The following is a 24,916-nucleotide window of genomic DNA, read 5'->3' as shown; positions in this document are numbered from 1 at the left end:
CATTATCTAATATCCAGTATCAGAAAACTATTGTTTAATGTAGTTTTTATCCTAATTAAAAAAAAATTATTTCAGGGGGAGGAAACCTCCTTTCCTTGTTCCTGTATCTTGGCCAGAAACAGGAATCTTATAATTAAAACAAAATAAAAGACAAAACCCCTGGTGTATCCTTTAGCATGAGCTTCCCAGGTGGTGCTAGTGGTAAAGAACCTGCATGCCAATGCAGGAGACGTAAGCGACACGGGTTCGATCTGTGGGTTGGGAAGATTCCCTGGAAGAGGAAATGGCAACCCACTCCAGTATTCTTGCCTGGAGAATCCCATGAACAAAAGAGCTTGGTGAGCCACTGTCCATAGGGTCCCAAAGAGTCGGATATGACTGAGTGACTTAGTACGCATCTCTTAGCATACATATTAATTTTTTGTTTCTCTTTTCAGAGAATAAAATAGGTATTTAGTTTTCTTATTTGCCTTCTCATCATTTCCTTTCTAATGAAATTATGAAAGCTGTACCTTCAAACATCTTTCACAGTGTTAGAAAAGCCTAAGGGCATAGGGAAAAGGCAATGGAATCTTGATTGAACAGACTTCTGTTGAACTCCAGCTTTCACCACTTACTGTTTGTATCTTTGAGAAAGTTACTATATCTCTAAGTTTTGCTAAAATGAGAATGTTAACAATAATATAGGTCCAGCCTGCTCAAAAGTTGATCTTGAGGCCCAAATGAGAATATGTATTAAAAGTTATAATTTGTGGGACTTCTCTGGTGGTCCAGTGGTTTAGAACTTCACCTTTCAATGTAGGGGGTGCAGGTTCAATCCCTGGTCAGGGAGCTAAGATCCCACATGCCAAGTGGCAAAAAAAAAAAACCCCAGAAACATAAAACAGAAACAATGTTATAACAATGAAGACCTTCAAAATGGTCCGCATCAAAAAAATCTTTAACAGTTGTAATTTGGAAAGCATTTGACATGTTAATATTTGCCCTTCATCACCAAGATTGGTTCAAATTGAATTATTTCTCTCTTTCAGTGTACTTGGTGTCCTTCTCTTTATTTTCTTTCTGAATACCTGCCTCTCTTTTGTACTCTTTTCATGTTTTCTTCATTCTTATCCTAATCTCACTGAATTGGTGTTTAGACCTCATGGGAGAGTATAAAAAATATATGTATCAGAATGTATATATATACACATACATGTGTATATATATATGGATATTAGGAGACTTGAATTCCTGACAGTGATTCCATTTATGGCTAACAGACATGAAGGAAATCATTCAACTGGGCTTATTTTCAGTTTTACTGACTATGAGTGGAAACCAGACATTATCTGCTTATCTGAAAGAGTTAATGTGAGGATCAGGTATATAAAATATAGACAGTATATACATATTTCTATATATACATGTCCAAATTGGTATTGTACTATTGTTGTTGTTATTTATTTTCTGAGTCATGTCCAACTCTTTGTGAGCCTGTGGGCTGTAACATGCCAGGCTCCTCTGTCCATGGGATTTCCCAGGCAAGAATACCAGAGTGGGTTGCCATTTCTTCCTCCATGGGAACTTGCTGATGCAGGCATTGAACCTACATTTCCTACTTGGCAGGTGGGTTCTTTACCACTGAGTCACCTGGCAACATCCTTATTGTACTGTGTTATTCTATAAATATTATTATTATATTATAAAATAAATCTTATACAATATTGCTCTGTAAGTACAATAATGTAAATGCCTTTATTAATGCTAGTAAGTGCATAGAGTTCTCAAATAATTTCCTATACCCTTTTATAATACTTCTCAGAAGCATAAGTAGTATTTTCTGTCTAGAAGTGAAAGAAAAATAATCTTATCTTACACTGTAGGCTAATCCAAGGCTGTGTATGTAGATAAATGTTCACTACATACAACTTCTTGCTCAGAAATATTAAAATTACTTTCTGGAAAATACTTTCTTAAATAGAGGTGTTTTATAGTAAGGACTTGGTGATGCAATGCCTTAACATCATGCAGGAGGTGTCACTCAAAAGAAACAAAACCCCACTAAATGCAAAGTGATTTCTACATTCACTTTTAGACTCAACTCCTGCCCCCAAAATACTGTTAGTTAGCTAACACTTTTAGTGTTTGTTAGTGATATAGTGGAAGCTAAAAATTCAGATAAAAGAATTTACTAAAGCAAAATGTTGGTTTTCTTCATTATTTAAGGAGTGATTCATTATTTAAAACAAAAAAATATTGGAGTATACTTGATTTACAATGTTATGTTAATTTTAGGTGTACAGCAAAGTGAATCATTTATACATATACATATAACCACTTGTTTTTAAGATTCTTTTTCCAGATAGGCCATAACAGAGTATTGAGTAGAGTTCTCTATTCTATACAGTTGGTCCTTATGAGTTATCTATTTTATATGTAGTAGTGTGTTTAGGTCGATCTCATTCTCCCAATTTATACCTCCTTGCCCCTTACTCTCTAATAACCATAAGTTTATTTTTTTACAAGGAATGATCCATTTTGATTTACTGAATTTTTCATATGGGTGAAGTCTATATACCTTTTTAACTCCAGCTTATTTTTTAGAATTGAGATTATCATCAGGGAACGCCCTTCTAGGGGTCAGATATCTTATTTTATGCTAGTTTGACTCAATGGACACCCTTTTAAGAAGATTTTCACAGATTCAGGTGAACAATGATTTGTATGATTATTTTCTACTTTTTCAATTAGACTATATTTTCTTAGAGATTAGAGACCGTATCTTTTATTCACAAGTATAACACTGGGCTCTCAAATGATATCAAATAAATGTAGGCATTTATTTTTAAAGAGATGGGAATACCAGACCCCCTGACCTGCGTCTTGAGAAACCTATATGCATGTCAGGAAGCAACAGTTAGAACTGGACATGAAATAACAGACTGGTTCCAAATAGGAAAAGGAGTACATCAAGGCTGCATATTGTCACCCTGCTTATTTAACTTATACGCAGAGTACATCATGAGAAAGCTGGGCTGGAAGAAGCACAAGCTGGAATCAAGATTGCCGGGAGAAATATCAATAACCTCAGATATGCAGATGACATCACCCTTATGGCAGAAAGTGAAGAGGAACTAAAAAGCCTCTTGATGAAAGTGAAAGAAGATAGTGAAAAAGTTGGCTTAAAATAAAGCTCAACATTCAGAAAACTAAGATCATGGCATCTGGTCTAATCACTTCATGGGAAATAGATGGGGAAACAGTGGAAACAGTGGCAGACTATTTTTGGGGGCTCCAAAATCGCTGCAGATGGTGATTGCAGTCATGAAATTAGAAGACACTTACTCCTTGGAAGGAAAGTTATGACCAACTAGATAGTATATTCAAAAGCAGAGACATTACTTTGCCAACAAAGGTCCATCTAGTCAAGGCTATGGTTTTTCCACAGTGGTCATGTATGGATGTGAGAGTTGGACTGTGAAGAAAGCTGAGCGCCGAAGAATTGATGCTTTTGAACTGTGGTGTTGGAGAAGACTCTTGAGAGTCCCTTGGACTGCAAGGAGATCCAACCATTCCACTCTAAAGGAGATCAGTCCTAGGTGTTCTTTGGGAGGACTGATGCTAAAGCTGAAACTCCAATACTTTGTCCACCTCATGCGAAGAGTTGACTCACCGGAAAAGGCCCTGATGCTGGGAGGGATTGGAGGCAGGAGGAGAAGGGGACAACAGAAGATGAGATGGCTGGATGGCATCACTGACTCGATGGACATGAGTTTGAGTGAACTCTGGGAGTTGGTGATGGACAGGGGGGCCTGGTGTGCTGCAATTCATGGGGTCGCAAAGAGTCAGACATGACTGAGTGACTAAACTGAACTGAGTGGATATGTGTTGTATTCATGTGGGCAATATTATGGAATCCATTGGAATACCATAACACCTAACTTTGGACTTACATTTAAAACTTTTTAAAACCACAGTTTGGTAATTTAGTCCCATACTTGACAATTCTCTAATTTATTAATCCTTTTTTCTGTCTAATGAATCAGAATTGTGATATGACACAATGGTTGGTGCTATTTAACTTGCTGCTTTTAGAACAAAATTTTAAGTCTTAAAACCTAGACATGAGCTCCATCTTGACCACATACAAACCATGTGGCCTGGGGTAAGTCCCTGTGCACAGGCATCCATCGAGTCTGTGTCCAAATTTCTTCTTATAAGGGCACCAATCAGTTGGGTTAGGGCTCAACCCTAATGGCCTCATTTTTAACATGATCATCTTATGAAAGGATTTTTTTCTTAAATACAGTCATGTTCTGAGATACTAGGGGTTGATTAAGACTTAAAACATATGAATTCTGGAGGGACATGGTTCAGTCTATTGCAAGGAGTGTCTGAGATAAGTTAGTTATAGGTGTAGATACTATGGTCACTACAATGTGTGGTAGTTTGGAGTTTGGGCTCTGGATTTAACTGCCTCTATTTGTACTGACTGTTAGCATTTTCAACAACCACTGCTTACAGGCTATATGACTTTGGAAAAGTAATAGAGTCTCACCAAACCTCACATCACCAGATGGTCGACACCAAAATCAGATTGATTATATTCTTTGCAGCCAAAGATGGAGAAGTTCTATACAGTCAGCAAAAACAAGACCGGGAGCTGACTGTGGCTCAGATCATGAACTCCTTATGGCCAAATTAAAAATTAAATTGAAGAAAGTGGAGAAAAGAACTAGACCATTCAGGTACGACCTAAATCAAATGCTTTATGACTATACAGTGGAAGAGAGAAATAGATTTAAGGGACTAGACCTGATAGACAGAGTGCCTGATGAACTATAGATGGAGGTTCATGACCTTGTATAGGAGACAGGGAGCAAGATCACTCCCCCAGAAAAAGAAATGCCAAAAAGTAAAATGGCTGTCTGAGGAGGCCTTACAAATAGCTGTGAAAAGAAGGGAAGTGAAAAGCAAAGGGAAAAAGGAAAGATATACCCATTTGAATGCAGAGTTCCAAAGAATAGAAAGGAGAGATAAGAAAGGTGTCCTCAGCAATCAGTGCAAAGAAATAGAGGAAAACAATAGAATGGGAAAGATTAGAGATCTCTTCAAGAAAATTGGAGATACCAAGGCAACATTTCATGCAAAGATGGGCTCAATAAAGGACAGAAATGGTAGGGACCTAACAGAAGTAGAAGATATTAAGAAGAGGTGGCAAGAATACACAGAAGAACTGTACAAAAAAAGATCTTCATGACCCAGATAATCACGATGGTGTGATTACTCACCTAGAGCCATTCACATCCTGGGATGTGAAGTTAGATGGGCCTTAGAAAGCATCACTATGAATAAAGCTAGTGCAGGTGATGGAATTGCAGTTGAGTTATTTCAAATCCTGAAAGATGATGCTGTGAAAGTCCTGCAGTCAATATGCCAGCATTTTTTGGAAAACTCAGCAGTGGCCACAGGCCTGGAAAAGGTCAGTTTTTATCCCAATCCCAAAGAATGGCGATGCCAGAGAATGCTCAAACTACCACACAATTGTACTCATCTCACATGCTAGTATACTTTACTATGCTTGAAATTCTCCAAGCCAGGCTTCAGCAATACATGAACCATGAACCTCCAGATGTTCAAGCTGGTTCTAGAAAAGGCAGAGGAACCAGAGATTAAATTGCCAACATCTGACGGATCATCGAAAAAGCAAGAGAGTTACAGAAAAACATCTATTTCTGCTTTATTGACGATGCCAAAGCCTTTGACTGTGTGGATCACAATAAACTGTGGAAAATTCTGAAAGAGATGGGAATACCAGACCACCTGACCTGCCTCTTGAGAAACCTGTATGCAGATTAGGAAGCAACAGTTAGAACTGGACGTGGAACAGCAGACTGGTTCCAAATAGGAAAAGGAGTATGTCAAGCCAGTATATTATCACCCTGCTTATTTAACTTGGACTTCCCTGGTGGATCAGATGGTAAAGCATCTGCCTACAATGTGGGAGACCCAGGTTCAATCCCTGGGTTGGGAAGATCTCCTGGAGAAGGAAATGGCAACCCACTCCAGTATTCTTGCCTGGAAAATCCCATGGATGGAAGAGCCTGGTAGGCTACAGTCCATGGGGTTACAAAGAGTTGAACACGACTGAGTGACTTCACTTTCACTTTTATTTAACTTATATGCAGAGTACATCATGAGAAATGCTGGGCTGGAGGAAGCACAAGCTGGAATCAAGATTGCTGGGAGAAATATCAATAACCTCAGATATGCAGATGACACCACCCTTATGGCAGAAAGTGAAGAAGAACTAAAGAACCTCTTGATGAAAGTGAAAGAGGAGAGTGAAAAAGTTGGCTTAAAGCTCAACATTCAGAAAACTAAGATCATGGCATCCGGTCCCATCACTTCATGGCAGATAGATGGGGAAACAGTGGAAACTGTCTGACTTTATTTTTTTGGTCTCCAAAATCACTGTAGATGGTGATTGCAGCCATGAAATTAAAAGACGCTTACTCCTTGGAAGGAAAGTTATGACCAACCTAGATAGCATATTGAAAAGCAGAGACATTACTTTGTCAACCAAGGTCCGTCTAGTCAAGGCTATGGTTTTTCTAGTGGTCAAGCATGGATGACCATGAGTTGGACTATAACAAGAGCTGAGCACCAAAGAATTGATGCTTTTGAACTGTGGTGTTGGAGAAGACTCTTGAAAATCCCCTGGACTGCAAGGAGATTCAACCAGTCCATCATCCTAAAGGAGATCAGTCCTGGGTGTTCACTGGAAGGACTGATGCTGAAGCTGAAACCCCAATTTTTGGGCCACCTGATGCAAAGATCTGACTCATTGGAAAAGACCCTGATGCTGGGAAAGATTGAGGGCAGGGGTCAACAGAGGATGAGATGGTTGGTTGGCATCACCGACTCAATGGACATGGGTTTGGCTGGACTCCAGGAGTTGGTGATGGACAGGGAGGCCTGGCATGCTGCAGTTCATGGGGCTGCAAAGAGTTGGACACAACTGAGTGGCTGAACTGAACTGAAACCTCTATTTTTCATCCTGTAAAAACAGAACAAAATGGTATTTACTCTTTATTGTTGTTCCTGTCACTTAGTAAGTACACCTTAATGATGTACTTTATGTATGTACTTTATGTAATGATGTACATTATAGTACATAAAATGATGTACCATAAATGATAGCAAATTTTGTTTCTTTGCAAACAATTGAATAAAGAAAGCTGAGCACTGAAGAATTGATGCTTTTGAACTGTGGTGTTGGAGAAGACTCTTGAGAGTCCCTTGGACTGCAAGGAGATCTAACCAGTCTATCCTAAAGGAGATCAGTCCTGGGTGTTCATTGGAAGGACTGATGCTGAAGCTGAAACTCTAATACTTTGGCCACCTCATGAGAAGAGTTGACTCATTGGAAAAGGCCCTGATGCTGGGAGGGATTAGGGACTGGAGGAGAAGGGGACGACAGAGGATGAGATGGCTGGATGGCATCACCGACTCGACGGACATGAGTTTGGGTGAACTCTGGGAGTTGGTGATGGATGGGGAGGCCTGGCGTGCTGTGATTCATGGGGTTACAAAGAGTTGGACATGACTGAGTGACTGAACTGAACTGAAATATATTTTCCTAATTTTACTTACAAATCTGACAATTTTCTTATTGTAAGTATGCACATAAAATATTTCAGTATAAAATACGCATTACTCTTTTACCTAAATTCAGTATACTAGCTACTTCAGAATTAAGTCATTGTAATTTTTCCCCAAAGGACTTTGGCTTCAGAAACCTGTTTTCTGCAGTCAGAATAAATCCTAGGAGACTTCAGAACATACAGAATTCCCAGGTAATGGATAGTATAGTGTCATGGAACAAGGGTCTCTGTAGTAACAACTGCAGGAGAAGCTGAGTATTGTATTTAAGAACCAAATATTACCCCAACACGTGAAACTTAATACGGTCAAACATTAGGTATTGAATCATTCTGTTTTCTTAATCCTAATCTAACAAAAGCAACAATTATATCTATAAATAGTAAGGTCTGTATGCTTAGTGATCAAACAGCACCCATCTCATCTTGTTCTTAGATAAAATGATATGCTTATCTCTATAGTCTCTTAGCCTTTCTAGACAGACAAAAAGAAATTCTCATAGAGGGAGTAAGGTACAAAGAGGTGATTAAATATGTAATCCCACTAAGGGATTTTAGGCTTCCCTAGAGACTCAGATAGTAAAGCATCTGCCTGCAATGTGGGAGACCCAGGTTAAATACCTGGGTTAGTAAGAACCCCTGGAGAAGGAAATGGCAACCCACTCTGGAACCCTTGCCTGGAAAATCCCATGGACAGAGGAGCCTGGTAGACTACAGTCCATGGGGCCTCAAAGAGTAGGACATGACTGGGTGATTTCATTATTCATTATAAGATATTGTAAGTAGAAAAAAATATGGGAGACCCCTATAAGTTAATGGATAACTCAAGAAAACAGATTTACTTAGCAATAAACCATGCAAGAAGCACGAGACAGACCTCAAAACAATAAAACAGTGGTGACATGAGATCCCCATCCTGCCCAGTGAGCTCGGTAAGTTAATGATCTCCAGGACATGCTCTCTGCACACATAAAAAACAATAATTTGTGCACCTAGCTTGACCATGTAGGGACAAGAAAACTCCCTTGCTCAACCTGGAGGAGGAGCTGATGATGGAAGCCTAACATCTACTTAAGAAAGACAAAGAAGGTCTTCTCTCTCTCCCCGCTTTTCCTTTGATTGTAAAACTGTAGCTCCATAAGTTCTCAGAGCATGGCATTTCTCACTTGTCCACTTGTAAACTTCAGAAGAATCCTATTCTAAAAAAATCACTTCTTAATCTATCACTTTGCTCACACTGAATTCTTCTCTGCACTGAAACTGTGGTAACAGAGCTCTTCAGAGCCCCAGAAAAAAACACAATTGGTTTCAATACCTGTTAATAGGACTTTCAAAAAAAAAGAAGGAGGGTAAAGGCTGTTTTCCAGTTAGTGTCTTCAAAAAAGGAGAATTCAGTCTTGTTAGTCAGGAAAAACATGAGAATCTTAGGAAAGGAAACAAAAAATTAAGAAAATAAAAAATTAATTCATCTTCTAAGAACTATTAGGTTATATACTTTGTCAATCATGGTCACAGCATGCTTCTTTTTATCATCATGGGTTTATGGTTGTGTGTATCTATGAATATGTGAGAGCAGGCAATAAATAGAAAGGACCACATTAGCAATAAAATGTTGTATCTAGTTTAAAGCTCTATAACATCCAGATTCTCTTGAACTGCCTGAAAATCTATGTGCTGGCAATGTAGGGTGTAAAAAATAAGAAAGTGGCAAGGCTGGGACTACCATTGAGGCTAGTTCCTACTCTGAGGTTTATGAATGGCACCATTTTTGGCAGGTAAGGAAAGGACAATGACACCTACTATGCTGCCTCACAGCATTGAATAAACAAGTCAACACAGCTCATGGGAGACAGATTGTTTGGAAAGATGCAGAAGGTGGTTTAACTGTAAGGGACTATAGTTATTTATTCAACTGTTGTGATCATCAAGGAAATCTCAGCATAGAAAAAGAGACCATCTGAACAGTGATCTGCTAACTTTGGATTTTAGAAGTGACCTTTGTCTTTAGTTACACTGCTGATCTGCAAAGTCTTGTTTCCTTCATAGTTTTCTCGTCTCTTCCCCATGTCAATATCCTTGATGAGGATTCAGATTCTGGGCCACTTGATACCTGTGTTGAATTGTAAAGTCTATACTTTTTGCAACCTAACTCCATTCCTTTTTAATGGGAAGGAAAAGGGTTGTGCATATTTGATGAAAAACTAAAAGAGCTGGGGAAAAAATTTAGAATTTAAGGAAAGTATTCTGACAACCTAATACAAAAATACTCTATTAACCCAGCTCTCTAAAACCTTGGTTCCTTTCATTCGAATTTCAAGTCTATGGTTTTCGAAGTAAGACGTGATTAACAGAGTGTGTGATCAATCACCTCTGGATTTACATGTCTAAAATGAAGTGGAGAAGTAGCTCTGATGACAAGAGCCAGCTGACACGTGCTTCTGGTATTGCAGTGCTCGCTGAATCTTCTCTTGACGATTTTATTCTCCTGGAAGAGGTTATGAGTTTCAATCCTCTTATGCATCATTTCATAAGGTTCTGGGTGTCCGTGAGGAACTCTTCTCCAGTAAGAAGGGAACTAACTCCTTCAATCCTTCCTCATAGCTGGGATACTTTAGAGACACAATCATCTTTCGGTTCTTTGTTACACCCTCTCACCACTTCCACTCCTGGGAAGACTGTCCGTTTGGGCTAGATTTGATTTTCATCATTGCATATTACATAGTCACCAATTCAATTGTAAACTTTCCTACTATCAATAATGGGCTTCACTGGTGGCTCAGTGGTAAAGGATCTGCCTGCCAGTGCAGTAGACATGGGTTCAATCCCTGGGTCAGGAAGATGCCCTGGAAATGGCATCCCACTCCAGTATTCTGGAAATCCCATGGACAGAGGAGCCTGAAAAGCTACAGTGCATGGGGTTGCAAAGAGTTGGACATGACTGACAGCACACCCACACACACACCATCAGTAAGAGTGTATGGTTAGGACACATTTCATATGTTCTACCAGAATAAATGGAAGATTAAAAAATTAGTATTGGCATGTCATTATACAGAAGATGATTTTTACAGGAATCAATGACGACCAAAATCTAGCAACAGCTTTGGCAAATTTAAATGGCTAATACTTTGATTTGTTTTAGGTATCATGGTTTAGAACACAATGACAGGATGAAAAAGAGAGCTTGTATCTTGACTTTTTGATTTTACTTCAGAATGTTTTGGGATTGTTATTTCTATGCTGAGCAAACTTAAATCTGTCATTGTGGACCACGTCTAAGAGATGTTGACTTTTCTTGGAGTCTTAGAAATTACCTAGGAAGCCACATTATTATAATGAGATGAAAATGCAAGACCAGCTATCAACTATAAAGCTTATCACATGTACTTGGAATTTTCCTGAACATTGCACACACACACACACACACACACACACACACACGATTTACCTCTAACTCTTATAACAATTGTACAATATAGTTTTACTATCTCTGCTTTACATATTTGGAAACAGGCTGAAAGAAAATAAGTGATTTGCCCAAGGCAACATGGCTGGTAACTCATGATCAAGATTTGAACCCAGGTTTACCATGAGCCAAAACCATGTTCATTTCCATTTCACTGTAGAGTTGCAAAGACAGAAATAGAAAAATTTTCTGATTCCCTGTACCATTCTCTTTCCATTAAGCTATGACAGATATCAATTTTCTAACCTGTAATAGTAATGCAATCTGAACTTGCTTTCTATGGTCACTAATTTTACTAAACTGTTGGAAAGAAATACAGAAATACAGTATAGACTTTGAGACCAATGATTATATTTTATAGGAAAGAAATTATTTCATGAAAGAAAGAAAAGGAAACAGTATGGCTTTGATGGTGTATTCAGAATATTGACACGACCTCAGCATTGGCTAGCCTTAGATCAGTTTTCTGAAACAATCTTTAAAAGGGCTTTGATCCCATTGAATCCAAAATTTCCTTTCTATAGATTTGGAAATGTATAGAATACCAGAATCCAACCATTTGGCTTTGATTTCAGTCACCTTTGCTTAATTCTCCAGGTGCTTTATTGAATGGAGTAAAATAAACCAGTAGACAAAAGGCATTGCTTATAGAATGGAAGAAGGAACTAAGGAGAAGATACTTTCTCTGGAAAAGTTATCTATACTTTTAAATATTTTGTTTCTTCTTTACTTCTTGGGAAACTAAATAATGAAGTATTACAGGAGTAAACTTAATCTAAAACTGATTTAAGTGAAAATTTCCAAACAGTAATTTGGAAAGTGATGGACTGTGGAAAGTTAAACTGTGCATCTCTAATGTTTATGATTATGATGTTTGACTAGCTACAGATAAAGCTTGCACATTTAAACTGTCTTTCAGATTGAAAAACTTTAAAAGTAGCTGTGTGCAAGCTTTTTTTTTTTTTTTTTTTTGGTGGAGAACGTGAGTAGCTATGCACAGGTTTCGATTTCACGTCTTTCTGCCTTTACTAATGTATAGTGGTGAAGCAGCGTATGGAGTTGAAAAAATGTTGAAATTGTGGTCTTCTCTTCCATCTCAATGGTGTGTTTTTGGGAAACTCATAGCTTCTTCTGTTGGTTTCTGTTTCCCCAAGTCTTCAGTGTTTGAATTTTGATAGTTATCCCTTAGGGTCATTTTATAACTTACATATGAGTCTGTGACACTGAATTGAAACACTCTAGGACAGATGCAGATGGAAGCAAAAGGAACCCTAGGTGCTCTTGCTATCAGCAGCTTTCTCCAGATGTCTTTAAATCTTTACCTGACTTGTAGGACATCCCATCTGCCTTATTTTCCCCTCCCTTCTCACTTATGAAGGGAGCTGAATTAGAAACACGTTTGTGTATGAGGAAATGTGTCTAGGGTTGGTGAGAAATTCAGTTCTCATATTGGACTCTGGAGTGTTAAACTTTGAGTTTTGGACATAATCTCTTGCCTTCTAGGGCAGGTATCTTGAAAACACATTAGAACTACTTTAGACATAGCTTTTGTGCAAATCTGCCACCTTGACAGGATCCTAAAAGATGGAAACTAAATTGATGTGGTATATTAAGTTTAGCATGACCTTGAACAACTGGTTTTGCAGTGTTGGCTGTTGTGGGTGTTACCCAGAGTTATATTATAAAAGTGAGCGGCATCTCCACGGCTTCAGTCTTAGAGCACCAGCTGGTGAGCAATGCAAGAAGCAGACTGGTAACCAACTTACACCATCATCAACATGAAGATAACCACAGTGCCAGTGCTTCTGACCCTGGCTGTTTGTCTCATACAAGGTGAGCAATTTGCCTGTAATCTAAGCCTCTTGCCACACATTCCAAAGCTCTAGGCAGAGACTTCTCTCCCTTCCTCCCTCTTCAGTGTGTGTGAGTGTGTGTGTGCGCGCGTGCGCATGCGTGTGTGAGCACATACATGTGTATACAAAACCCTGAACTATCTTGCCAGACATAGAGTTTTGAAGAATTACACATGCAACTTTATAAATAGGGTATCTTTAAAAAGGACATGTAAAAAAAAAAAAAAATAAATAAAAATAAAAAGGACATGTAGTGTGAGATAATCTGAATGTTTATCCATCAGAAATTCTTCCATTAATTCAACATTAATTCTGAAAAGCTAATCTCCATATTCCCCTCACCAAACATATAAGTTCATAGTGATATGAATTATATATATTATACATATTTAGAATATTAAATGTATGAAACATAATTACATGAATTATGTATACAACAGATATTTAAAACTTAGATGTACTTAATATGTATACTTTAATACTCTACTTATAAATAAACATTAAAAAATCAAATTCAATCATCTGGTTTTAAACCAGCATGCTTTCTAGCAAATTTTATTTTTGTGTTTTCAAATCCTAAATGAATTGAAAGTATTTCTTCTACATGGTAAGGGTCTTTTCTTCTTTGGGTGCCAGGAGATGATAGGTTTTTGCTTTTGCTATCTGAATTTGAAGGGAACACAGATTACCTAGACTTAACTTGCTGTGAAGTGTTTACGTATTTTAAAAGGAAACTTCAGAGATGGAGAGTGAGGAGACTATTACACACAAATGATACCCACTTTCCTAAAATGAGTGTCTTGGTACCAAAAATAGTCTGTTAATGAGAAAGCGTATTAGTCTGTAATTTTAATTTTAATGTTCTGTGATAAACACCTTCATATTAATAATACAGACATATTATACTGATGGGCACTAATAGCTTTGTTAAAAACACAGAAACAGGTGTTTATGAATCAAGGTATAATATTTACCAGATCTCTAAATTTTGTGGCTGTGACGAGGAGACAGTATTACCAGAATCCAGAAAATTTAATTTTATGTATATAGGATATAAACTTTATGCTACATTATTCCTTAAAACTGTGATTGATATATTGGATATGTGTGTTATAATTTTAAAAGAAGCCTACAATACTTTGTTCTGAAAGGATTTTTTAAGAAGTTAGATATTTTGAGGGGGTCAGAAAGTATATGAATATTATTTTTTGAAGAAATTGGCACTTTATGAATGAGAGATCTTTGTTATTGTATATACTGCTGGTGCGATGCCCTCACTTTATCTGCCATGGTGCATTTTAATGTGTTCAAATCAATTTGTGGTTTTAAAATATATTGTTGTTAAAATAAGCAAGATACTACACTCAGCGGATTGTTCATTTTACTTATTAAATGTTGTACATTCCCTTAACTTTGGTTTCTGTATTTTTGTCCCAGATGCTGCCAGTGAAGATGTAAATCAGGTTAGTCCTGCTTTTTCTGTTCATTGAATTCATTCCAAGATCCCTGAAGAAAAATGTTCTGTGACCAACACCTTCATATTAATAATACAGACATATTATACTGATGGGCACTAATAGCTTTGTTAGAAACACAGAAACAGGTCTTTATGAATCAAGGCATAAATCACACACACACAGACCCACACACACACGTCAATGCATTAATGATAACAGAGGTTGGCAAGAGGTTGTCTATCACACTAAAGGAATGCTTTACAATTCCACAAACAAACACATTAGTGAATTACTCTTGTTCAGCTTAACAGCTGAAAAAGTCATGACACACACAGGAAGCTGAAATAAGTTTTCTTATGATCACTATGCAAAAAGGAATTGTCTATATCTTGTATATATTCAGTGTATATAGTTCATTCAGTACATATTTTCTGAGCATCTTTTGTATGTCAGGTCCTGTTTGAGGTGCCAGGAATATAAAAACAAAAAAGAATCCTGCCATCATGGAGTTTACCTTGTAAGGGAAGAAAACAGACCAGTTAGTAAGTAACTTAGCAAAATATACAGTACATTAAATAATGATTAGTGCTAGAAGGATAGAAGATAGGAATTTCTGTGGATGGAAATGGTATCAGTTCTTCTCAATAGTCAACTAAGTTTCCTCTGAGAAGATAGCCTTAGAACAAGGATAGCATAAGATGCAGAGGGAGTGAATCATGAAGATACTTGTAACTCACAGCAGACTGAGCAGAAGCACTTGTGTTTAATTTCTATAGAAATTAAATATTTTTTAATATATTTGAAAGCCACATTGAGAGAGTCAATTATACACACACACACACACACACACACACACACATGCATGCACAACTGTGCCATTATTTCAGATTTAAAATATTTCTGGTTATGAAGCAGATATTTATGTCTCTCAAAGATCATGAACATTAAAAGAATAAAATAATACAAAGATTGTTTTCTACACCAAAACTCATAAACATGATTAAAATACTCTTGCTGTATTTTATTGTTAACTTTTTTTAAAAGAAACTTGTTACAGGAATATTCTAGAGAATTCCAGTATAGTCTCTATTATTTCATTGGAGTTTGCTGATTAAAGAGGTTCAGAAACTTCCATTGCATAAGTAGAGTGGGATGATAGGGTAGGAAGAAAGACTGGATTTTTGAGAATCAAAGAGCACGCTTGTTTGGATATTTTATACTCAAAAAAGAAGGGTATTGTGTAAATCTCTCTGTGCATGAAGAAATATGTTTCTTTTTTCAGAGTCTATGATAATGGGTGGTAGTTTCTAGTGCATACTTCAAATTTTGCACTGATTTTTCTCATACTGTTAAATTCTTATTTCACTGAAAAGCATTTTAAAAACAGAAATTTAGCCTCCTCTTATGTTGACAAAAGCAAAAAGAATATGAAAAGGGATTATTTATCTGGAAATATTTCAGATCATAGTCTGAATATTTTGTCAGAAATGAAAACTATTGATTTGGTCTTCCTTACAATGCTGGATTTTTTTATTTTCCGAGTTTGGTAGCTCGAGGTCTTTCTAGTACCACAAAACATGTTGAATGTTACAAACATGAGCTAGAGCAGCACAGAAAAGCACCAGATTGATCTACAAGGATCCTTACTAAATGCTTACATTTGTCATCCCAGAAGGGTAATTACAAAGCCACATCAACCTTGTTGGTGCTTTAACATAGAGCAGGGGTGATGCCAGCTCCTGGGGGTTTATTTTGATGCCTGGGGAGGAACAATGGAAGACAATGAGACGGATATCATAGCCAGTGAAAGAAAACAGAAAGAGCTTGGCCCTACAGGGCTCCAGTTTTTCTGAAATAAGTGGAGAAAACACAGAGAGCAACAAACAAAATTGAGCCAAAGACTGGAAATTACATCATGAGTAAACACTTGCAGAGAAGTCATCTCCCCACCTCAGAACCCCTGATGGTCCAGACCTGTTCCTGTTTCAACCTTCTCTATTATGGTCTTTGGGAAGCTATTTCACTTTTCCCAAAGAAAAATGCAACTGTTTCTTTCAATTTTCATGGACTTTTCCTCTTGCCCAAGAGAATACACTGGATAACCTCATAACTCAGAAAAATAGCACTGAGTTCCATCTTTACTGATTACAAACTGTGAACAAATTTCTAAACCTATTCTCTGGGACTCTGTTGTCCATTTGTGTGGGAAAAAAAATAAAAGAAGAGGGTCTTTCTCGGATTTAGGAATTTATCTAATTGTGATATTGGAGAAATCCAATTCAGGAATTATTTTCATTGATAATGTTCTTTTAGAGTTGACCAATAGAAACTATTTAAAGCTTCATTCTTCATGAATTTTTGTTTCTAGTACGTTCTTAAGACCTGCCTCACAAGAAATATATATTTATTACAAAGACACCAGGCTCTTCTCTCATTCCATGACAGGAATTTTATTTGGACTTTGTAGGTTCAGTTATATCCGGCCAGTTAAGCAGTAACTTGCAATATTGGCATAAAATACTACAGAATCAGAGACCAGATATGGATCTCAAGAGACCTAGTTGTCAGTCTGCTGCCATAAATTGTTGTTGTGCTACTCAGATAAAATCACTGGTTGGTGATCATAATCTTAGAGATGTCTTAGTAGGTTACCCTTAGCAAAATTTCCCAGGGCTGGTCTCTGAAATTATGTATTCTTCTTCACCATTAATCATTCTTCATTCTGCAAGTGCTATCACCTGTCTCCCAAATGTGGGATGCTGGGTTAGGTACATCATTGTCCATTAGATGGTAAACACCATTTAGGCCAAGGATCCTTCTGCTTTATTTACTGCTATATCCATGGCACCTAGAAGAGTATAGTATCCTCATAGTGTTTGTTGACTGACTGAATGATTACTATAAAGATATAGGAGGTTGAGTGGAATTCTATAATCAATCCTTTGGAAGAGGTGCATTTGTCAGCATTGGCTCAAAGGCTTGATTTAATTACTTATGTTTTCTGTTACAAGGATATTGAAGCCTTTTTTCAAAGTCAAAACAAAACAAAATATAGACCAGTGAATTTCCTAAACTAATAGGCAATGTAACATTTTAAATCAGTGCTTTACTAGGTAGTGCAAATGCACCATTAATACTAAGCTCCTAGAAAAAAATTGAGTGTCATATACCCGGCCTTCATTAAATATATTGAGTAACTCAGAGGTTAAAGCGTCTGCCTGCAATGTGGGAGACCTGGGTTCGATCCCTGGGTCAGGAAGATCCCCTGGAGAAGGAAATGGCAACCAACTCCAGTACTTTTGCCTGGAGAATCCCATGCACGAGGAGCCTGGTAGGCTGCAGTCCAAGGGGTCATAAAGAGTTGGACACGACTTCACTTTCACCTTCACTTTCTAACCTTCTCAGCAACCTTTACATATACCTTTCAATGACAATTATTATTGAACTGTGACATTAGACATTTTTATATGTGTGAGCTTAGCATATTCCAATAATAAGCACGGCAACAACAACAGCTATACTAAGCAGGAAGAAGAGGTGAAGTAGAACCTAATTATTGAATATCTACAAAGTATCAGGCCCTCTTTGAGGGATTTACATGCTTATGATATTTAATCCACACAAAACTTATGAAGCATGTATACTTACAAGTGGGCCTTTGAGAATTTCATTTGCCATGACTATTGGACTTATAAATGAGAACCCTGTCATATAGGCTCAGATTTTTTGACTCCAAGTCCCTTGTTCTTTCCATTTTGCTAATGGTTTTAGACGAATGCTTTCAGGTGAATTTTCAATCTCCAACAGACAATCCAGATTCATTATTTTTATTTGTATTATCTGTATCAAGTTGAGTGAATGTCTTCCATACAAAGAGGGTAGTGGTTATGAAATAACACTGTTCTTAGAAGGTAAAACTTGCTGTGATGAGGTTTGTGTAAACACTTTTTTCATATTTTTCCTAAGGAAACATGCAGTGAATATCGAGCATTGATGAAAAATGGAAAACTGTTCTGTTCCCAAGATAAAAAACCTTTTCAAAGTCCTGATGGAATGATGTTTGTCAACAAATGTGCTATGTGCAAAATGATATTGTGAGTAAAGTTTATCTTTCTTTCAATTGTTTTGAATTACCACTATTCTGTGAACTCAATATATTTTTATTTTCTGTCACGTATATTTTTCTGAATCTCAGTTGGTAAATAATAATGCTCAGCAGATGATACCTTTTGTCAAGTAAAGTTGGATAAATGCCACCCACCCACAAAGATTTTAATAAGCACTCATGGTGCTCCAAAATATCCCAGAGGACTCAGTATCAATACCTTATGTAGTACTTAATAGTCTTTTGAGGATGTAGTTCCAAGTTGAGTTTCTCACCTTGGGAGAAAAGGATTCTTGGGCCTGTTAAGACCTGATACTGTTATACCCCTGAGAATGATGTCAGAGCCAACCAGGAGAAGCAGGATATAGCCTGACTCTGGGAGCTCCCAGTAGGGCTTTAGACCTCTAGGATTATGCTAGCATGAAGGGACTCTAGAATCGATTGTGGCTTCCAACTGCCTGCAACACAGAATTAATATCCTGGAAGTTTACTGACATCTTTGCAATGCTTCCTAACTTGATTTCCTTCTCTCCAGTGACACCCAAAAAAAGTTTGGGTTGGAAAAGGAAAATCCTCAAATCAAAGAAACTTAATTTACTTTTGAACAGGGAATCCATTCTCAGTTTCTGACAGTCAAAACTTCAACTCTGGTACCAAGACAACACTAAGCTAACCCATTGAAGATAATTATGTTATAACTGGTAATGTGTCAAGGGATTTTATCTGACATACTTATTAATATTGGGATAACAAAGCTCTGATCACATATGCTTCTAATGAAGACATTTTGGAAGATAAAGGAAGGCAGGGCAAAATTTAGGGAGGGGAGACTCCCAGGGCAAGCTGAAGAATCCTTAGTCTTTTGAAAGCTGACTGTAAACCAGTAGGTGTATTACTTACTAAAGAGTTTTTCTACTTGTTAACATAAGATGTTTAGATAGGGGACTGAAACTCTGAGTAAAATAAATTTATTGAAAAATAAAACAAAAATACAATGCCTTTAAATATGCAAGGCAGGTTATTTATCACTTTGAAGTCACTCAGTCAATTATTATGTTACTTATGTAAATTACATTGAGATAAACTTGGTTTCTTAACCTGGAAAGAAGGAGACTGCATGAGGCATTAAGGTTTTCTTTAAATTGCTCTGTGTGCTCTGTGGGTCCTTAAGAGGCTGGAGCCTAAGACCAAGACAGGCAAGCAGATTTGGGGTTGATGTGAATATAGCCTTTCAAAGAGAGCCTTCTAAAAATAGTACAAATGGCTTTTAGAGCTGGTGACCACCTGGATGTTGGCAGTATTTAAGGTGGTTAGTGTGTTGTGCCAGAGAAGGCAATGGCACCTCACTCCAGTACTCTTGCCTGGAAAATCCCATGGACGGAGGAGCCTGGTGGGCTGCAGTCCATGGGGTCGCTAAGAGTCAGACACGACTGAGTGACTTCACTTTCACTTTTCACTTTCCTGCATTGGAGAAGGAAATGGCAACCCACTCCAGTGTTCTTGCCTGGAGAATCCCAGGGACAGGGGAGCCTGGTGGGCTGCCGTCTATGGGGTCACACAGAGTCGGATACGACTGAAGTGACTTAGCAGCAGCAGCAGCAGCAGTGTGCTGTGCAGTTAACAATAGAGATTGTTGCCTTCAATAGGAATACATTTAAGATGGATGTATTTCAGTACTCAGGAGAAGTCTGTGGTACCTGTGGTCAATTCTGGACATACTTCCATTTCTGACAAGCTAGACTGGGCTGAGAACAGCCAAAATTCAGTTTACCATGTATGATGTTAGTCCTAAAAATTGGGCAAGCATGTCTGAGCTATTCTATTCTTTGCTATCTTCCAGGGAAAAAGAAGCAAAATCCCAGAAAAGGTACAGACTTTTAACAAGAGCCTCCAGGGCTACTGCCCCAGGAAAGGTGAGACTGTTTTGAGTCAACTTGTCATATTTGCTTTGGAGATCACATTCAACTCTATTCAGATCTGTTTATTTCCTTATTACTAGGTCATCACCTGTTGTAAAGCCAGCTACTTAGAAGGGAGGGAACAGGGCTTAGTCCAGGGGTGGGCTAAATATCTGGTACAGCTTGTCCATAGGCCCAACCCATGACCCAACTCTCTGAAAACATTCTGGGCACTAACAGATGCTAAGAGTAAACCAGTGTGGTGACTGCCTTGCATGGTCATTTCTCATTCCTACTATCCTGTCTTGGTTCCAACAAGGTCTTCATGGGACTATAGAACTAAGTTCAAGTCTCAGAATTTGGACAATTTATGTATCTCTGGGTCTCAGTTTATTCACTTTTGATATGGAACATGGGTCAAGTGAGAATCTAAATTTAAAATGTCAGCTACAGTGTTTAACATGTGTTAGCAGGCATGTGACTCATTTCCTTTCTCTTTTCCTCTGAACATATTTTCTAATACTTGGAGATTTCCTCTAATTCAAGTAGACTGGCTTGTTTATATCTATTTTGCAAATTGGAATTCAGGCTAATATTTGTTGGAGAAAACTGTTCTGTGGTAAAATTTTTAAAAAAATAAATAAAATGAAAAAAACTATACAGATGCAACCCAACACACAACCACTTCCCTTTATACATAATTTTTCCATGATACAAAAATTTTTATTTGTATAAAAAAATAAAAATTCTAAGCCTTGATTAGGCAAAGTCTCTGGCTGGCCTACAACATCTCACAATAAGGTATTGACAAAGCTGGGGCTATCACAAGGTGTTCTGACAACTAGTCATATTATTCCAGGTCTCCTATGTAGCTTCTTCTCCAATATCTTCTTTCTCTTCCTCCTCTCGTGCCTCTGACACATAACCAAAATGATCAGTCAAGGAAGGCACACCCAAATTACCTTAATATCCCTGGTCTAACCAAGCTAACATCTTCCTTGTCGGTGTTACTCAGGACTGTCTGAGCACCTCGGCTTCCACAATTGACCTAGTCAACCAAAGTCTTTGCCTGGGCTCAAACGGTCTCACTTTTAAAACAATAACGCAGTGACCATGCAACTGATCAATAACTACAAACTCTGAGGAAAAGGGGGCTGCTTTTATGCTCCCCAAATCTGTGAGGGTCAGAAAAGTTTACTTGATTTTTCAAATCTGCCTTTCTTAGTCATATGTAGAGAGAGGCTTATAATGTAAAATCCATTCTCCTCCTCCTCCTCTTTTTTCTTCATGAAAAGCATATATATCAATGGTGCTTTAAAAAATACAGAATACAAGTAAATGACAAAAATCCCCCAAATACACCACACACACACACACACACACATGCGCATATATCATTTTTAATACTACTGTATTAAAACATGAGTAGTGATATGTTTTCATACATAGACATATATTTGCTGAATTTTAAAATAAGAGCTTTAAGAAAATTCTAGAATATCTACACAATATACTTCTCTGTTATCACTTTATGCCTGAATTATAATTTTGACCTCTCAATAAAGTTCTTATGGTTACATATTTTGCTACCTAGGAAATGATTTACTTATAAATGAAGGCAGTTAATATTTGGCTGTGTGCCTTAAAGTAATTCCCGTCTAGATTTTTACATGTCTGTGAATAGATTAATGCAACTATACAGTTTTATTGTTATTTTTATCCTCACTATAAAAGAAAACAATCTACTCTCTCTGTTTAGATTTCTCCCATCAAAAATTAACCCTGTCTCTTACTCTCAGAGTAAGATGCTCTACTGTTCAAAGAAAGTTTCTCCTACAGACATCCTCTCTCTTGCATCATCAATCTATTCTTCATTAGTGTATCTGTCATTCTTTAACCTTATAATTCTGATATCCATTCCATCAACAAGACTTGTTGGTTTTGCCTCCAACTAATATTTCAATTTGACTCCTTTTCATGATTTCCATTCTTACCACCCAAGTTTTCTGAATTTCCATAATTTCTAAGCACTAACATCTTTGGTCTATGTAGAAACTTTTGTTTTTTAATTGATCAGTTCATTCATTCAGTATTTCTCATTGATTTAGGTTGCCAGCTTTCTAGTATATTAAGTAGGGTTACATGTATGTGTTTCAAAGTTCCTTATTTGTTCATATTAGTTCATTTCTTTAATAACTAATAACGCATTCCTCTTTCTCACTTTTTCAAAGTTGACTTACCTATGCACAGGAAATATATTTTCCACATGAATATTTGAAATAAAAAAATTTACTAAGTTTATTAAAAAATCAAACTTGAGTTTGGGAACTCGATATAGTTCAGGCTACAGAGAATTTATAAATTAATTTGCATAAAATTGACTTTTTACAATAGTAACTTGCCTACGCCAAAGGCATAGAATATCATATCATTAATTCATGTAATTTTTGTGGCTTCCCTGGTGGCTCAGAGGTTAAAGTGTCTGCCTGCAATGCGGGAGACCCAGGTTCGATCCCTGGATTGGGAAGATCCCCTGGAGAAGGAAATGGCAACCCACTCCAGTATTCTTGCCTGGAGAATCCCATGGACAGAGGAGCCTGGTAGGCTACAGTCCATGGGGTTGCAAAGAGTCAGACATGACTGAGCAACTTCACTTTATGAGATCCATAAAATATTCTCCACGGGTATTTTTATGTTTTTGCTAAGACCTAGAAAATTGGCAATTTTACTGCTCTTTTGAGTGGTATTTTTGTTGTTTATGGTATTTATACCTGATTATTGTTGGCATAGACAAATTCTATTGATTTCTATAAGTTGATCTTATATTAAAAACCTTTATGATACCTTGTTAATTATTATTTTTTACATGTTAATTCTCTTGTATTTTTCTTGGAAGTTGATCACATCATCTGTAAATAACAGAAGTTCTATAACTTCCTTTTCAATTTTGTTACTTTATTTCTTTTTCTTTCCTTATATCATTGGCAATAATCTAGAGTTCATACAGTAGTTCAACAGTAGCAATGATAATGAACTTCAAACTGCCCTTTCTTGTTGTGAAGTTGCTCAGTCGTGTCTGACTCTTTGCAACCCCACAGACTGTAGCCTGCCAGGCTCCTCCGTTCATGGGATTTTCCCGACAAGAATACTGGAGTGGGTTGCCATTTCCTTCTCCAGAGGCTCTTCCCGACCCAGGGATCGAACCTGGGTCTCCCACTTTGTAGGCAGACGCTTTTACCGTCTGAGCCACCAGGGAAGTCCTTAAGATAGCCCTTTCTTGGCCCATCTTAAATGCCATATATCTACAAAGTTTCTCCATTATATATAATGTTTACTATAGGTATTTTTTTTCTGTAAACTTTAATAAGTTTAGAAGTTCCTTTCTGTTTTTATTCTTCTGAATATGTTTTCATCATTATCACATGCCTTCTTGGCAACTATTGAAATAATTTTATAATTTTTCTCTTTCAATCAATTAATATAATACATTTCTGGATAACCACACTAATGCTAAATCATTATTTTCTCAGAGTAAATCATACTAATCACATTGCATTTTTAGTACACTGTTGAATTTGCATTGTTAATTTTAGAAAATTTGAAGCTATTTTTATAAGTGAAATGAGTCTCTACTTTTCCCTTTTAATTATTCTCATGTGGTTGGGAATCAATGTAAAATTACCCTGAGGGGTGGCACTTCAAACTATTGCTGAATCAGGAGTTCAGCAAATTCCCTCCCCAAGGAACAACAATAATGCTACACAAAATTGAGTAAAATAACCACTTTAGCACTCTAGAAATTGACCAGCAGCCTATGTTAATCTGATAATCAGTTATGTTTTAAAAACTGTTGAACTTTGGATAAGAATGATGGGAGTCTATGGTCCTCTTGCTTAATAATAATCACATCTCACCCCCATGGCTTGGTTGATATGAAGGGTCTACCAAAGAAGAGAAGACTATGTGGATCAGTAACTGCATCGCCAATGTTGAAAGGGGTCTATTTAATTTGGAGTTGTGGGGAACTGTCATATCCAGAGATATTTTTGGTTGCTTCAGTAAGGAGAAAGATCTTAGGGCTGTAGCAGTAAGCATATTTCTGGCTAAGTCTTCATAAAGGGGCAGCAGAGGCAAAAAGGGACTAAGCAAGTCACAAAGTCCTGGCCAATCATGAAGCTATGTGCAAGCACTTAAAAGACACAAGAATATCCTCAAGAAAAGCAAATGCTGAGGCAGATATAAAAATAGCCTGAGTTTTTAATATTCTCCCATACATACATAGGTCCTTCTGTGGAGGATGAAAACTTTACTGGCTTTGAGAAGTTTGTGCATAAACTGTGTCCAATCATTGGCCTGCTGCTAAGTTACACAGATCTAGGGAGAAGCAGCTCTGAGACTGCACTAAAAAAGAATTAGTAGGAGACTTCTCTGGTGGTCCAGTGGCTGGGAATCTGTGCTTCCAGTGCTGGGGGCCCTGGTTCAATCCCTGGT

At 37.4% G+C, this 24,916-nt stretch overlaps 1 protein-coding gene across 4 annotated transcripts in view; it reads left to right on the top strand.

The window, feature by feature from the left end:
- The window catches only part of SPINK5 (serine peptidase inhibitor Kazal type 5), a 264,208-nt gene that overhangs the window by 164,497 nt on the left and 74,795 nt on the right, over positions 1-24,916 (top strand). For 3 of the 4 annotated variants that reach the window (XM_006069409.4, XM_006069410.4, XM_006069408.4), the window contains exons 2-5: positions 12,759-12,945; positions 14,403-14,428; positions 18,389-18,516; positions 20,368-20,440. In XM_006069409.4, coding sequence (XP_006069471.3) covers positions 12,891-12,945; positions 14,403-14,428; positions 18,389-18,516; positions 20,368-20,440 — 282 coding nt within the window. In that variant the 5' untranslated portion in view covers positions 12,759-12,890. The remainder of the gene's footprint in view (positions 1-12,758; positions 12,946-14,402; positions 14,429-18,388; positions 18,517-20,367; positions 20,441-24,916) is intronic. The other variant, XM_044947505.2, reaches the window with a different exon arrangement.

Source organism: Bubalus bubalis, chromosome 9 (assembly GCF_019923935.1).
Source record: "Bubalus bubalis isolate 160015118507 breed Murrah chromosome 9, NDDB_SH_1, whole genome shotgun sequence".
NCBI lineage: Eukaryota > Metazoa > Chordata > Mammalia > Artiodactyla > Bovidae > Bubalus > Bubalus bubalis.
This window is presented reverse-complemented; position numbering and strand designations above follow the sequence as displayed.